General features: G+C 38.7%; 1 protein-coding gene across 4 annotated transcripts in view; it reads left to right on the top strand.

The window, feature by feature from the left end:
• Positions 1 to 17331, top strand: part of LOC124596607 (nascent polypeptide-associated complex subunit alpha, muscle-specific form-like) — a 109260-nt gene that overhangs the window by 43677 nt on the left and 48252 nt on the right. For all 4 annotated transcript variants that reach the window (XR_006978327.1, XM_047135822.1, XM_047135823.1 and 1 more), the window contains exons 7-8: positions 9958 to 11290; positions 13596 to 13888. Coding sequence is in view for 3 of the 4 variants with exons in the window: in XM_047135822.1 (XP_046991778.1) it covers positions 9958 to 11290; positions 13596 to 13888 (1626 nt within the window). In the remaining variant the exon portion in view is untranslated. The remainder of the gene's footprint in view (positions 1 to 9957; positions 11291 to 13595; positions 13889 to 17331) is intronic.

The raw sequence follows: 17331 nt of genomic DNA, 5'->3' as shown, positions 1-17331 counted from the left end.
TAAGCAGGGAAACATACTACAGAAAAATGCCAAATTTGGTCATGATTTGATTTTTATTCTCTATGAAAATGCACAATTACAGGTACCATATTTGGGGTAATATGGGCTCTCATAATGCCACATTTCCTGGCATGTTATGGCAATGTGTAAAGTATCATTCAAAATGTGCATTTTCGAGGTCATGTTCAGAATATCAGACCTAGAAACTCTCAAAATCGTGTGTTAGCATGCAATAAGCAAAAGTGTGTTAAATATGGCAACATTTGGTAAATCAAATGTGTACACTTCTGCCATCAGCCAAATGGAATGCAGGAAAGCCAAGTGACATGAAGGCGCACTGTCTAGTGTCCAAAGTATGTACCTAGTATGTGATGATGATGAAAAATAAACTAAAATCGAAATTTTTATTACTCTTCTCAAAACTAAACGCCCATCATCCGTTTAATGTCTCTTCTTAGTGAATCATTACTGCTAACTGAATACCGGTTTTTTATTCAACTAAACTGTCTGTATATTTTACCATATTTACCTGATTATAAAAGGAGGCTTTTTCCCAAATTCATCATCAGAAAAATATGGGGTTGTCTCATATTCACAGATTAAACTATAGCCGCTCAGATCAACTTTGTTACATTGTTTTTATATATAAAAACAAAGATGAGGTGACTTACCGAACGAAAGCGCTGGCAGGTCGATAGACACACAAACATACACACAAAATTCAAGCTTTCGCAACAAACTGTTGACTCATCAGGAAAGAGGGAAGGAGAGGGGAAGACGAAAGGAAGTGGGTTTTAAGGGAGAGGGTAAGGAGTCATTCCAATCCCGGGAGCGGAAAGACTTACCTTTGGGCGAAAAAAGGACAGGTATACACTCGCACACACGCACATATCCATCCACACATACAGACACAAGCAGACATCTTTAAATATGTCTGCTTGTGTCTGTATGTGTGGATGGATATGTCCGTGTGTGCGAGTGTATACCTGTCCTTTTTTCCCCCAAAGGTAAGTCTTTCCGCTCCCGGGATTGGAATGACTCCTTACCCTCTCCCTTAAAACCCACTTCCTTTCGTCTTCCCCTCTCCTTCCCTCTTTCCTGATGAGGCAACAGTTTGTTGCGAAAGCTTGAATTTTGTGTGTTTGTGTGTCTATCGACCTGCCAGCGCTTTCGTTCGGTAAGTCACCTCATCTTTGTTTTTATATATAATTTTTCCCACGCGGAATGTTTCCTTCTATTATATTGTTACATAGTTTAATATAGTAAATATGGGTCGTCTTACATTTATAGAGTTTTTGTACAAATCTGTTTTGATGAACTCTGAAGGGTAGGGCTTAGTAAACAATGATTTCGTTTGAATAGTCAAGGTTTGCCGATAAACTGAAGTGCTTGATACAGTATCGACCTTGCTTGCACAATCATGGCATTTGACTTGCGGTGCAAGTGCAATGTGCAAGGGATATGTGAGTAACTATGAACTAGCCGCCACAATAATCTAATGCTCAACTTAAAAATTGACGATTTTGTGAAGCACTGGAGAAAATACCAGTGAATTCTATCTAGTTATAAACTGAACAGGTTTGCAATAAAATTTCTTGTACATATATGGACACCACATACATACAGTACATTTATGCTGCTTTTTGAGTAAAAGTAACATTCGAAGGTGAATATCTTGTCCTCCAAATACCTTTCCTTGATTCTGAACCCAAGTCAGTATTCTATTTGGTTGTGAGAAACTGTAATGATGTACCAAGTGAGTTGAAAATGAGAAATTTGGTCGCTGATAGTGTATTAGAATACCAGGGAAAAACATCACCAGCTTTTAATCAGTTTCAGAGCAAGAGGGTGAAATTAAGATGAAACAAGAAAGAAAATAACCCAGAATTAAACATCTAACAGGCAAAATAAATCACATTGACATGGCTTCAGTTGTTATCGCTAGAATAAATTACCTTGGAATGACCCGTTGTGGAGATCGTGGTATGAGTGAAAGTTCAAGAAATCCACTGAATTGTGATTGCGATCTTTTATTTATCTATTACTTGCTGTTGTTGCATATGACCTGTACTGTTAAAGATATTACCGTCTGTGTTTTACTATTGCTCAAGCACAGCACTACAGAAGGGTTGAAGGGGGAACAGTGATGCCAGTCTGGCTTAGAACTATTGTGACTGCAGGATGGGGAATGGTGAGCGGGCAGCAAAGTTCATTATGTTGCTAACCATGGGAGTCTATTCTGTGTTCTTTGGATTTTTATGAGTGTCTACCATGTTTAAGCTCCAGTTTGCCTCAATCTATTTGTACTCTGAATTGAATTGACTTAAAAATTGAACAAATACTCAACGTAACATAAAATTCTGCAGAAGGTGCTGAAAGTCTAGTTTGGGGCCAGTGGCATATTTACATATTTCATGCAGCACTATTGTCGATGCTAACCATGAGGTGTGATGGGAACGATAGAGGGGTATGTCAGCTGCTGGTTCTACAAAGCCACTGAGACAACAGCGGGCAGACGATATATTTGGAAGCAACAGACATTGTAAGATTCTCATGTCAGTATAGAAACAAAATCCGCTTTGTGTTATACCAGGTCCCACCCAACCACAACATCAAAAATCACAACATATTCGGAAGAAATAGCCAAATATTTGTGACAACCAGGATAGAAGTTTCACAGCTGTCCTGTTAGGATGATGATGATGATGATGATGATTATGATTAAAAATAATGATACCACAGATGACAGGCTAAATAAACAGAAAAGATATTAGGATAAAAAATAACATAAACAATTTCTTTCATTTTGTTACTCCTTGTGTTATCAAAATGTAGACAGTGAATAAATGGCCTAAGTATGTGAAATTGTAATGTTACTTTTTAAGCAGATGCATTATGTCATTATAAGTTTATAATTTTGAATAGACAGAATAAGTTTAAAAAATTTATTTTCTCAAGGAACATCTTAAAAAAAGGAGGGGTCATCTTATATTCAGGATTGTCTTATACTCGGGTAAATATGGTATATCTTGTTAGCCCAATTGTACTATAACACAATAACATACTGTGCATTGTCCTGTCTTCACAAAAGTTTAAAAAAACATGTTAATAGTTGAATGTTTCTTTTGTCCTAATTTTAATATCGAATGACCATCTTGCTCAATGTGATCATCACTTCTCCGTCGACTTCAAAACTCAAAACATAGTGCTTAACTGTGTCCATTGCTCCAGTAGCTTTTGACATTGTAGGAACTGATAAAAGGTCTGGTTCATTCTCGTCTTCACTTTCCTCTTAATTCTCTGCCAGCTGTTCCTGCAGCGCTTCATGAATTGTCATGGACTGACGGACAACAACATATTTGTCACAATCAACACATTCATCGAAGCGAAGATTGTCAGTATTTTCGTCTTCCCCATTATTTGCTGCTGCTGTTCAGCTACAATTATTTTTTTCTGGCATGATGTTTTCTGTAAGCACTGGTGTCTGGTGAAAGCCAGCCTTATTGAAGCAGTTTGAGATAGTGCTTTCTTGCATAGAATACCAGGCACTTTTTAAAAAGCAGACTTTGTAATCAGGGTTGTTAGTCAGAGTAGTCACAGTCTGGATATATTATTTTGAAAAGATAAGACAATTTCAGCTATAGGTACTTTATTTACAGGCATGACAGGTTTTGCAATGTTTTAGCTCCATCAAGAGGTGCAATAAAATTGAGACATGTTCTGCTACTTAGCAAAAAATTGCTGACTATGAATGCTGGATCATGCTATTCTCTTTTCTCAACTGGATCATGATTTTATTGCACCGTAACAAAACTAAAAGACTGTGAAACTGGTCACACCTATCGGTAAAGGACTTACAGCTGAAGCGGCCTTATCTTCTCGAAACTTCTTAACAAAATGTGTAGCTTCCTAAATCGCAACTTTTCTCGTCAAAGTATAAAGACCAGCTAGTAGCTTCTGTACATCAATCTTCCTGTAATTTTTGTTTCCGGTATTTGGTAATGTCTTGGTCAAGTGACTGAAGGTGGTTTGTACAATTGGGAGGGAAAAACACTACATTTATATTGCATAGATACAGTGTATCTGGGAGATTTGCTGCCCAGTGGTCAGCAAAGAGGATGATCTTCCTGTTTCTGAATCCCAATTTTGTATCTCAGACATTCAAGAATTGTTTGAAAATAGTTGTTGTTACTGATTTTTAAACACACACATGGAAATGTCTGCACATTTTTGAAGTATTTTGGCGTCGTCCTCTTTCCTACTATTGGAAACAACTTTTCAGGTCCACTTTCGTTATAACATGATAAAACAGCCTCTCTTTACTAAATTTTCCACTGTGGCATATTTCTCCTCTGATCTCCAGAGTTTAGTCAGGCAAAAGCTGCAAAAATAAGCCTGTTTCATCTGTATTAGGACATCATTGGGACTGCAGTTTTCTGGTTTGCTCACTATTGTATTTAATGATGATGGAAGAATGTTCAGTTTTTGTGCAATGTCAACAAGCTTTGTTTATGAATTTTTATACGCTTCCTGAATAATGTTACACTTATCTTTATTTGTAAACTTGTCTCACTGTCTTTTTGCCCATTATGAAGTGGTACACCGTTTAACACACACAAATAAATAATTGTGGACTAAAGAAAATCACAGACTGAGTTAGTCAAACAGTAAATGCGAACAAAGGAGACCAGCAACACTTTGTGTGGTTGCTACAGAAGTCTGAAGTCATTGAAGCTACTACCAACCTGTTTGAACTACTTTCAAGTGCCATTCCTACCATAGCAAATGGTCTGTATGATTTGCAAAGTGGCTGGCACTGTATAGCATTGTCTCCCTGCATATTTCCACACCACATAGCTGCAAACGTCCTTCTCTCTCTCTCTCTCTCTCTCTCTCTCTCTCTCTCTCTCTCTCTCTCTCTCTCTCGCCAACCTGTTTTCTAAGATGACACTTGGGGTCAGTATTGCCTTATATGTTCTTACATTTTAGTTGAACCCAAACTGATTTTCCCCAAGGTCGACTTGTGCCACTTTTTATTATTGTTTTGCAGCCATTACTGATTTAAGTGATGGTTCTGTAATATTCACATCTGTCAGCACCTGTTTTATTTGGAATAGGAATGAATCCGTTCCTCTTAAAGTGTGGGGGTATTGTGCCTGTCTAATACACTAAGCCTAAGAGATGGAACAGTTTTGTCATGGCTGTCGCTCACAGGGATCCTAATAACTCTGAAGGAATTCATCTACCTCAGGGCCCTCGTTTCAACTTAGATATTAAAATTTACTGTCAGATTGTTGCAGTATTGTAGCGCCCATCTCATTGTCGTGTACTTCCTCTTTCCTTTCTACAATATTATCTTCAAGTTTTGTTCCTTATATAGACTGATATTCCTTCCATCTTGCAGCTTTACCTTTGTCACACCAGGCTTGCCGTCTGAGGTTTTAATATTCATTATTGTCTTCTCTTTTCTCCAGATATTACTTTGTTCCTGTATGTGGCATGTATCTTCCCAGAATGAAATTTTTACTCTGCAGCAGAGTGTGCGCTGATCCGAAACTTCCTGGCAGATTGAAGCTGTGTGCCAGATGGAGACTTCAACTCTCTACCTCGGCCTTTCACGGGCAAGTGCCCTACCGACAGCTACCCAACCACAACCCATGACCCATCCTCACAGCTTTATTTTCAGCAGTATTTCATCTCCTACTTTGCAAACTTCAGACACTCTCCTGTGACATAAAGTTTTAACCCATCAGGAAGTTTCATATCAGCACACACTCCACTGCAGAGGGAAAGTAACATTCTGGAAACATCCCTCAGGCTGTGGCTTAGCCATGTCTCAGCAACATCGTTTCTTCCAGGAGTGCCAGTCTTGCAAGTTTTGCAGGAGAGCTTATGTGAACTTTGGAAGCTTGGAGATAGGATACTGGTGGAAGTAAAGCTGTGAGGATGGGTCGTGAGCCATGCTTGGGTTTGGGTAGCTCAGGTGGCAGAGCAATTGCCCACAAAAAGCAAAGGTCCAGAATTCGAGTCTTGGTCCAGCATGCAGTTCTAATCTGACAGGAAGTTTTGGCATCCATCTGTCCCCTAATCACATTTCTACAGCCTTTCATTTCTCTGCGTGTGCAGTTAAGGGATCTAATATTGTGGTTGTTGTTGTTGTTGTTGTGGTCTTCAGTCCTGAGACTGGTTTGATGCAGCTCTCCATGCTAATCTATCCTGTGCAAGCTCCTTCATCTCCCAGTACCTACTGCAACATACATCCTTTTGAACCTGTTTAGTGTATTCATCTCTTGGTCTCCCTCTACGATTTTTACCCTCCACGCTGCCCTCCAATGCTAAATTTGTGATCCTTTGATGCCTCAGGACATGTCCTACCAACCGATCCCTTCTTCTAGTCAAGTTGATCCACAAACTTCTCTTCTCCCCAATCCTATTCAACACCTCCTCATTAGTTACGTGATCTACCCACCTAATCTTCAACATTTTTCTGTAGCACCACATTTTGAAAGCTTCTATTCTCTTCTTGTCTAAACTATTTATTGTCGATGTTTCACTTCCATACATGGCTACACTCCATACAAATACTTTCAGAAACGACTTCCTGACACTTAAATGTACTCAATGTTAACAAATTTCTCTTCTTCAGAAACACTTTCCTTGCCATTGCCAGTCTACATTTTATATCCTCTCTACTTCAACCATCATCAGTTATTTTGCTCCCCAAATAGAAAAACTCCTTTACTACTTTAAGCGTCTCATTTCCTAATCTAATTCCCGCAGCATCACCCGACTTAGTTCGACTACATTCCATTATCCTCGTTTTGCTTTCGTTGATGTTCATCTTATATCCTCCTTTCAAGACACTGTCCATTCCGTTCAACTGCTCTTCCAAGTCTTTGCTGTCTCTGACAGAATTACAATGTCATCGGCGAACCTCAACGTTTTTATTTCTTCTCCCTGGATTTTAATACCTACTCCTAATTTTTCTTTTGTTTCCTTTACTGCTTGCTCAATATACAGATTGAATAACATTGGAGAGAGGCTACAACCCTGTCTCACTCCCTTCCCAACCACTGCTTCCCTTTCATGCCCCTCGACTCTTATAACTGCCATCTGGTTTCTGTACAAATTGTAAATAGCCTTTCGCTCCCTGTATTTTACCCCTGCCACCTTCAGAATTTGAAAGAGAGTATTCCAGTCAACATTGTCAAAAGCTTTCTCTAAGTCTACAAATGCTAGAAACGTAGATTTGTCTTTCCTTAATCTTTCTTCTAAGATAAGTCGTAAGGTCAGTATTGCCTCATGTGTTCCAAACTGATCTTCCCCGAGGTCGGCTTCTACCAGTTTTTCCATTCGTCTGTAAATAATTCGCGTTAGTATTTTGCAGCTGTGGCTTATTAAACTGACAGTTCGGTAATTTTCACATCTGTCAACACCTGCTTTCTTTGGGATTGGAATTATTATATTCTTCTTGAAGTCTGTGGGTATTTCGCCTGTCTCATACATCTTGCTCACCAGATGGTAGAGTTTTGTCAGAACTTGCTCTCCCAAGGCCGTCAGTAGTTCCAATGGAATGTTGTCTACTCCCGGGGCCTTGTTTCGACTCGGGTCTTTCAATGCTCTGTCAAACTCTTCACGCAGTATCGTATTTCCCAATTCATCTTCATCTACATCCTCTTCCATTTTCATAATATTGTCCTGAAGTACATACACTATATTCTCCTTCCACCTTTCCGCTTTCCCCTCTTTGCTTAGAACTGGGTTTCCACCTGAGCTCTTAATATTCATACAAGTGGTTCTCTTTTCTCCAAATGTCTCTTTAATTTTCCTGTATGCTGTATCTATCTTACCCCTAGTGAGATAAGCCTCTACATCCTTACATTTGTCCTCTAGCCATGCCTGCTTAGTCATTTTGCACTTCCTGTCGATCTCATTTTTGAGACGTTTGTATTCCTTTTTGCCTGCTTCATTTACTGCATTTTTATATTTTCTCCTTTCATCAATTAAATTCAATATTTCTTCTGTTACGCAAGGATTTCTACTAACCCTCGTCTTTTTACCTACTTGATCCTCTGCTGCCTTCACTACTTCATCCCTCAGAGCTACCCATTCTTCTTCTACTGCATTTCTTTCCCCCATTCCTGTCAATTGTTCCCTTATGCTGTCCCTGAAACTCTGTACAACCTCTGGTTTAGTCAGTTTATCCAGGTCCCATCTCCTTAAATTCCCACCTTTTTGCAACTTCTTCAGTTTTAATCTACAGTTCATAACCAACAGATTGTGGTCAGAGTCCACATCTGCCCCTGGAAATGTCCTACAATTTAAAACCTGGTTCCTAAATCTCTGTCTTACCATTATATAATCTATCTGATACCTTTTAGTATCTCCAGGATTCTTCCATGTATACAACCTTCTTTTATGATTCTTGAACCAAGTGTTAGCTATGATTAAGTTATGCTCTGCGCAAAATTCTACCAGATGGCTTCCTCTTTCATTTCTTAGCCCCAAGCCGTATTCACCTACTATGTTTCCTTCTCTCCCTTTTCCTACTGTCGAATTCCAGTCACCCATGACTATTAAATTTTCGTCTCCCTTCACTACCTGGACAATTTCTTTTATCTCATCATACATTTCTTCAATTTCTTCATCATCTGCAGAGCTAGTTGGCATATAAACTTGTACTACTGTAGTAGGCATGGGCTTTGTGTCTATCTTGGCCACTATAATGCATTCACTATGCTGTTTGTAGTAGCTTACCCGCACTCCTATTTTTTTATTCATTATTAAACCAACTCCTGCATTACCTCTATTTGACTTTGTATTTATAACCCTGCAATCTAACATTGCATGTTATGAACTGTAGAGAGCCATGTTTGTTTCTCCTGAGAACATCATCTCGAGTAGTCTCTGTCTGGAGATCTCAATGGAACTATTTTCCTTCTAGAATATTTTACTTAAGAGGCTGCCATCATCATTAAGCCATGCTATAGATCTGCATGTTTTCTGAAAATGTAACAGCTGTAGTTTTTCCTTGTTTTCAGCTATATACCAACAGAGCAATGCCATGTTGACTAAGATTACAAGGCCAGAACAATCATCAGACCATTGTCGCTGCAGCTACTGAGAAGGCTGCTGCCCTCTTCAGGAACCATGTGTTTGTTGTACCTCTCCACAGATATCCCTCTAATGTGGTTGACTTTCTTCGTCACACCTATCGGTGTTGTAGAGGCAGGCAAGCCACCCCTCCTGGGCAGGCTCCTTGGTTCTTGTGGAGCCTTTGTAGCATATGTGAATGGAATGATAGTGGAATTGGTGATGGGAAGAGAAAATGAAATGGATTAAAAATCACCTCCATGACACTTCAATAGTACTTGTATAATTTATATAGATAGAGCTTGTTTATACTGATTTACAAATAGCAGTTTTCCTGTTGTTGGAAATGAAGGTGTCAGTCTATTCTCAGAAGTGGTTTCTGCAGCAATCAGATACATATTCCATCCTTAGTTTCCATCTATGCAAAAATAAGTGGAGACATAGAATTTTTCTACTGCTTGCTATGCTCTTAATAGTCCTTTGTGTGTGTGTGTGTGTGTGTGTGTGTGTATGAGAGAGAGAGAGAGAGAGAGAGAGAGGAGATGATGATGATGATGATGCACATTGTTGACTGGCAAATTATTATTTCTTTTGTCTTCATTTTTCAGTGTGTAAACATTTTTTTCCCTTCTGAAAATGATTTTGACCAGAATCGCATACTTGCTATTAAAATTGTTAATCAGTCATTGAGTTCAGTTTTTATTCATGTGGATGGTTTTATTGTATTTGACATGTGAATTATTATATGTTGGCTGCCAATGGTTACCATTCATTTACTTTTATATTTTGTGTGGCTTGTTTTAATGAAACAACGGCTGCTGATTTCAGAATTTTGAATAATTGTGACCTTTTTTATCTCCATAGGTTGTTGTGGCTCCTGCATCCGTAATTGTCTCTCCAGCAGTCACAAGTGAAGATAGTGGTGGTGGTCGTGATGCTCAGTCCCCGTCACCCGGTGATCCTGCTGTTCCACAGAGGCCTGCTAGTAGAGCACATGAAGATGGCACTACATCACCTACATTCAATGGGAGCACAGATGAAGACAATGGCAAGCCAAGACGGAAACGGAAACTTGACAAACCTGTCAGAGTTGCAAAGACATCCAGTGATACAGAGAGTAATAGTAACAGCTCAAAAGCACCAGGATCAGAAGATACTGTGACAGCTCCAGTTGACATGCCTGATAGTTCAGAGAAACTGAAAGAAGCTGTGAAAGTAGAGCCCATGGTCACTGAAAGTGAAACTGTAACCAAATTGACTGGGCTACTGTCTGATAATTCTGAAAGTGATATAAAGAGGGAAGAGGATAGTAAACCTGCAGAAAAAGAAGTGACAAAAGAAGCTGTTAACAATATTGTAGCTGCACCCTTGGAGAATAATGACTCTGTAGAATCATCTGTGAAAAGTGAAAGTGTTGCACAAAAGAATGATAATGCAGATGACCTCCTTTCCGTTCTCAACTCTGATAGTGTGAAATCTGAGCCAAAATTAGAGCCAAAAAGTACTATAATTGATGTTGAAACTGAACTTGAGAAAATGTTTGCAGGAATTGTAGAGGAAGATAATATTTCTTCAGATACTGTGAAGGCGGAAGTTCCATCATCATCTGTTACAGATTCTTCCACAATGGCAGCAAAGGCATTAGAATGTTTAAGTGGTTCTGAAAATACTTCTCCTTCTGTGACTGCAACTCCAGCTCCACCACCACCGCCACAAGATACAAAACCACGAGTTTCAAAACGAGGCCGACCCAAGGGTTCACGAAATAGTTCACATCGTTCTTCCGATAATGTCTTAGGCCTCTCTTCATCAGAGAATACACCCAAGAAAAAGAAAAGGAAACAGGCAGGACGGGTTAGTGGGATAAGTGATGAAGGGCTGTCATCACACAAGAAAAAGGTGAAGCGACCAAAACTTGAAGCGGGTGCAACTTGTGACAGCCCCATACCTTTGGCAGCCGGAAGAAGACGGGGCCGTGATGCAAGTGGTGTTGCAACTGACAGTGGTAGTAATGCCAGCAGTGGGAGGTCACGAGGCCCTGTGGTTCATCTAGAAGGACCCCGTGACAGTCCCTACAGTGTTACTGTAGTTAATGGCCCAGCTCGTTTGGATGATGATGAAGGCAATGACAGGAAAACATCAATAGGTTCCAGTCGTCGCAAGAATTCATCCTACCATAATGATCTTGAGTACAGGGGTGAGTGAAATACCATTTATTTATTGCTTGTTCAGCCTGTCCAGATGTAATTGTTTAACCGTTCAGTGACTGAATGAATTAAAATTTCACATATTACAGTAAAAAATGGTTTCTTGTTTTTGTAAAGGATAGCGAGTCAGGCCGTGTTTCCAAAATTCAGCTGTTTTTAGTTTTATAATCGTTTTAAATAAAGTGGAATTAGGCATCACTGATGATAGAGGTGATACGACCTCAGTTATGGCCTGCCCTGCATCCATTGTGGAGTACACACCTGTTGTGAGTGTTGTAGACAAGTTTGAGCAGTGGAGAGGAAGATATTCTATTGGCAGTAGGTCACTCAAATGGTGAATTTTGCTTGGGGGGGGGGGGGGGTTGAAAAACAGTTTCATCATGTGGTACAGTAATAATAGATGAAAACGTGACCAACTTTCTTTTCACATTATGTTTGTGAGGCAGCTTTCAAATGGAAGAAATATAAAGAGAATGGGGAGGCAAGTATTCATTAGAAAAAACTAACCAGGAGTGTGTGTAGTTTTCCATTCTTACTAAATCAACAGAAATAAAATACGATCAGCACCAAATCAAATATGTAAATGTAAAAAGTTAGACACAAATATGAACAAAAGGCACAAATAGAAATCTCTACTAACACTGGTCATAAGGCAAAACAATTAAGTTGATTTTAAAATGTTTTATCTATAAATATGTGCATACATCTGTTTAGTTCTAGCAAACAATGTAAAACAGGCTAAATACTTTCACTTCGGCTATCAATTGCAGACAGGAAAAAATTTTCATAAAATCACTGAAACACAAGCCACACAATGCACAACTGAAACAATTAAGTGATATCTCACACATTAGGTGCCAAACAATGAGCCTCCTGGCTCCAAACAGTTATTAAATTCAATGCTAGATGGCAGCACCACACAGATGTGGGACTTTCATATCCCTGTGAACTCCGGGAAATAAACTTGTACATGGGACACATATATCCCGTTTGTCATGAGAGGGTTAAAAACTATACAGTTTCCTGGGCATTATTTAATGTAACTTCATATTTTTAGCATTTTTTATGTTTATATCTTTTTGCTGACAATTTTTTTAATTACTTACGGTATTTGTTGTTTGGTTTTTTTATATTTCTGTTTAGGCTCTTTTGATTCTGATACTCAGTACCTAATTTCAAAGCACTACTTCAAAACGACATGTATAAGTTGGCAGTATGTTTTCTCCAGTATTTTTATTACCATTACCTGCACTATAAAAATTTATTCTTTATTATCATTTGTCATTTTTATTTTCAGAAGTATCTGTTTGTGCATAATTTGTGTGTTTTTGATAGAATTATCCAATTTGTTTCGTTGCCACCAATGAGAATTGTGGATGGTACAAAACATAGTCAATTTGTCAGCATTGTATCCTCAAAACTGATTCATATGCCAGTTATAGTTTTCATTTCATTGTATTAAATTAGATGAATTTCTGCACTTAAATTTTTGGTATCCAGATTTTAAGAAAATTTGTGTGAAAGTCTAGAATGAGACATACACCAACTAAATACGTTGGCATTTAGAACTAAACCATTTAAATCGGTCCGCTTTATAGCTCTCGCTGCCATAATTACAAACTATTTTTCTCAAAGCTCACTAATATAACGAAAAACAGCAAACAAGACAATGGTTTCAATTTTGGTTCTAGAAATACATTGCTTCTGTTCTTGCCTCCCATTTGTTATGTATAAGAATCATCCTATTGACTCTGTGAAACTGACAGTTGTCAACCTATGAGCAGTAGATGAGTACCGCAATGATTGCTGCTGGCCTTGATCTAGACTTGAGCAAAAAACAACATACATGGCTTGTTGAACAAAATGTTCTTTTGTAAATGATCAAAATTAATTTGTACATACGAAACTCTGTGTTTCACTATAACCATAAGATTAGCGCAGTGTTCAAATTTTGTGCGGAAGAGAATATCACATTTATTGTCTTACATGGGAAGAATGCTTATAACATATTAAAGCCTCATTTTTAGAGAGATTGCTAAAATAAATGCTGAGGTGAAAGTTTAGGGCCCTAACACAGCAGTTTTTTAATCTGTGACCATCTTAGCACACACTGTACTAGGGTATGAGGGATTTGGGGGGGGGGGGGGGCAGATATAGCTATGGAATGAGACATGTAATTCAGCTTAAATATGTTTGACATGTTCCAGTAGATTTAGGAGTTGAGCACAAGCTTCATATAGTCATTTACCTGACCGTAATAGCAGATATGAAAGTATTGCTTCTCTTTTACTACAGGTAAAGGTGGTGGTGGGCTATTCAGCAGCACATTGTCGGCACGATATGATGCGCACACATCAGATCCAACGTGGATTTGTGTTTTTTGTAAGAGCGGCCCACATTCGGCACTTGGTAGTGGTGATCTCTTTGGTCCTTATCTCGTATCTCGACCAGAACGAGAGTTGCCTGCATCAGCAGATGAGAAAGATATAGTTGAGGAGCAGTCACGCGGTGGCAGTGGTACACGTGGCAAACGAAGTCTTCGCACTGCACACATGGTTGAACATTTCCATCAAAAAATGTCAAAGAAGGTAAATTTAATTTCATTAATGTATTTTGAAAACTATGTAAGTTAACATTATTGTACATTCATCAAAAGACCATATATCATATTTCTCTTACAAGGTATGCTTGTACCTCTTATTTATTTGTATTTTCATAATTTCATTGACTAATTTATTTTTTATGTTGTAATTTGTGCCTTGGAAAGTAGGTACAGATACTTTAATGTTCAAGTCCAATATCTGCAATATTTTTTGTACAAGTAGCACACTTACACTGCATAGGTAGTATCATCTCAGATAGAGTGAGTCCAATTTTCCTCTGTAGGCACTATCAGTTTCAGTTCATCATGAAATAAAATTTACAGGGTGACAAAATTTGAATGCCTAGTGGTTAAGTAATATGTTTAGGTAAACTAAACTAATTTCTGCGTAGATTTGATAGGGGACCACCTGAAGCATCAAGGAACTGTTAGTTTGGAAATGGAAGTAACTGTGGGGGTTGGACGTAGTAGAGGAAGACCAAGGCTTTGCATACAGTAAGCAAGTTCAAACCAGTGTAGATTGTGGTAGTTACAGAGAGATGAAGAGGCTTGCACAGGATAGGCTGGCGTAGAGAGTGACATCAAAGTAGTCTGTGGATAGAAGACAGTAACAACAGTGTTGAACCAGTTGTTCCCATTGATAACTGTAAACACTGAACACTTAATTCCATTTTGACTGACTTGTCAGCAAATTATTTGTGTGAACTAAGTCAGAAATTATATGTTCTTATAGTGGCCAGCACGAAAGTAGAGTTCTCAAGGTCACGGCTGCTGCCTGCCGCCAGCAGGGGTTGTGGCTGTGATTTGCCCGCCTCTCGGCTTTGTTGCCATGTAGGTACCGTTAGCGGTGCAGTAGGTCAGAGCAGCCGAAAGTTCAGTGTTACCGTGCTATATCAAGTGTTCACATCTGATCTCAGTGTCTTACTGTCTTTATGAAGGTGCTTTGCCGTCTGTTCAGTGGTGAACAACAATGCAGGAGCAACGGCCTGCATGTAATACTCTGGTTGGTGTGCGTAAAGGGTGGAAAGACATTCGTAAGCAATTGATAATTATCATATCTAATGTACTCAAGTGTTTTACTGATCTGGTCGACAACGAAGAAGCGAGAAATAACTTAATTTTTGCGCAAATTCATAAACTTACTGCTGAAGTGTGTGGTGTCTCAAAGTCAACTGTAGGCTGTATTACCAAATCTGTGTCATTGGCAGAATTTCCAGACATGAATGAGTGTTTCGATTCTCCAAGAAAGGGATACGAACGTGAACGGAAATCAACTGATGTTGATGATTTTAACAAAGAGCTCATGCTTAGAACTGTACTTGGATACTAGGACAGAGGAGAGTATCCAATGGCTAAAAAAGTACAGGCTGCCCTCCGTGAAAAAATTAATTACTTGGGCTCGGAGATCTTCATTCTTCGTCTTCTCTACTCCCTTGCAGCGGCAAGAGTGAAGTTTTTGCATACAATGCACTTCTTTGCTTGCTGAAGACAACCAGGCCTTTAGTGTACTTGGGTTTCACAGAACCACTCCAATAAGTATATACAGCAAGACTCCAAAGGAAGCAGTGGTTTGCAAGTGCCTACTGGTAGAGGTGGCCGATTAATCATCGCCCACGCTGGTACATTAACCACAGGCTTCATACCAGTGGCCAAACTTGTTTTTAATGGTAGGAAAAGTTCTTGCCAATCCGAATAACATTCAGAAATGAATGGAGAAGTTTTTAAGGATTGGTTTATTTTACTGTTGTCTGCACTGGAAGAAGGGTCAGTTACTGCCAGCTACCACTCCATTCAGATAGAAAAGCTGCCACATTCAAATTAGCGCAAGGCAGATATTTTCGAGTGGTTAAAGAGAAAGAATATTTCATTTTCAGTGGATGAAACGAAGGCTGAACTCCTGTCTAAGGAAGAAATCATAGGTGCCAAAAAGACTTAAGAATTAGATCAACTGGCAAATGAAACGGGACACCAAGTGGTACATCTACCACCGTATCACTGCCAGTATAATCCCATTGAATTGATTTGGGCCCAAGTAAAGTGAGAAGTAGTGGAAAATAAATACTACTTTCAAACTTGCTGATGTCAAGAAGCTAACGCTCGAAGCTCTTGACAATGTTACTCAGCGGGACTGGTAGAGGTGCGTAAAACACGCAGAAGCATTACAAGAAACTGATTTCTTGAAGCTCGGTTTAAGAAACACCCTAGTGGAATCTGTGATGAAAAATCTGGCTGAAACAAGTGACAGTGAATCTGAAGACATGAAGCCAGAAGATCCTTCAGTTTAGGTAAATGCCGTCTATGCATAAAGCTGACTTGATTTAAATGTTTGTCTATTCAGTTTAGTTATAGAGGACATACTGTGAATGTTTTCTCCTTACAGTAGACGTCTGATAAATTTATCACAAGTGTGGCGATTAGTTTACTTGACAGTAACTGCCAATTAAAATAAGATTGTCAACTCTGCATTAATTAACAACAGTTTTTCTTAAAAACCAGTATCAAATGTCTTTACTTTTGGATGTAATCTTACTGCATTCGGTTTATTTGTACATTCAAAATTTAACACTCTTTCTTTCATAGAAGGATGTACTGGCTGTTTCGTAGTAAGGGTAATGCAGTTATAAAATGACAAAATGTTGTGGTGCTTATGTATATATAAATAGTGCAGTAACATCAGAACAGTCCCAGCACCTATTCTGATTCTCCAAGAAGAGCATAGAAATCAATGATATTTGATGACTTTTACAAAAAGCTAGAACGTAGAATTGTATTGCTTTAATATGACAGGATAGTATCCGATGTCTAGAGAAATACAGGGAAATTTCTGTGATAAAATTGATTATACTGGCCAATCACTTCAGTGCACTGTCTTCTCTGCCCACTTGGTTTTTAATTCAGAAACTTTAATGATGGACGAAGTTTATAACACAAGACAGGGACATTGCAGTAATAAGAATGAGGTTTTTGTGCACCAAACATGTATTGTGTGCTGAGAATAATAGGCTTACAGCAAATTTAGATAAAACTTGTGTTTCACAAAACCTTTCGAACAAATATTTCGCTCAACTTCAGTGAAAATATTCGCTTCAAAATAACCAGAATTACTTTTGCGTAGCATGTATTGGCATTTTAAGTGATGGACGCAATGACAAAGGATATGTATTTGCAGCCAGTAAAATATTTTGAAGGGGGGAATATTCTCTGTCACATTAAAGCGAGCCGTCCGAACAAAACTCTTGGCGACGGCCTATGACGATTCGCGTACTGTTGCGCACAGAATATCGCAGAAGTAATTTGCCTTTGTACGTGATACGATGCAATAATGATGTCTAAAACGTTACCAAAATGATTTTGTAGTTTTCTTAACAACTTTCTCGTGGGAAGTTTCATTGCAGTCCTACAGAACGAAAATTCATCAGTGACTACATT

Source organism: Schistocerca americana, chromosome 2, assembly GCF_021461395.2.
Source record: "Schistocerca americana isolate TAMUIC-IGC-003095 chromosome 2, iqSchAmer2.1, whole genome shotgun sequence".
Lineage (NCBI taxonomy): Eukaryota > Metazoa > Arthropoda > Insecta > Orthoptera > Acrididae > Schistocerca > Schistocerca americana.
Note: the sequence above shows the minus strand (reverse complement) of the source record. Positions and strands in the feature narration are given on the sequence as shown.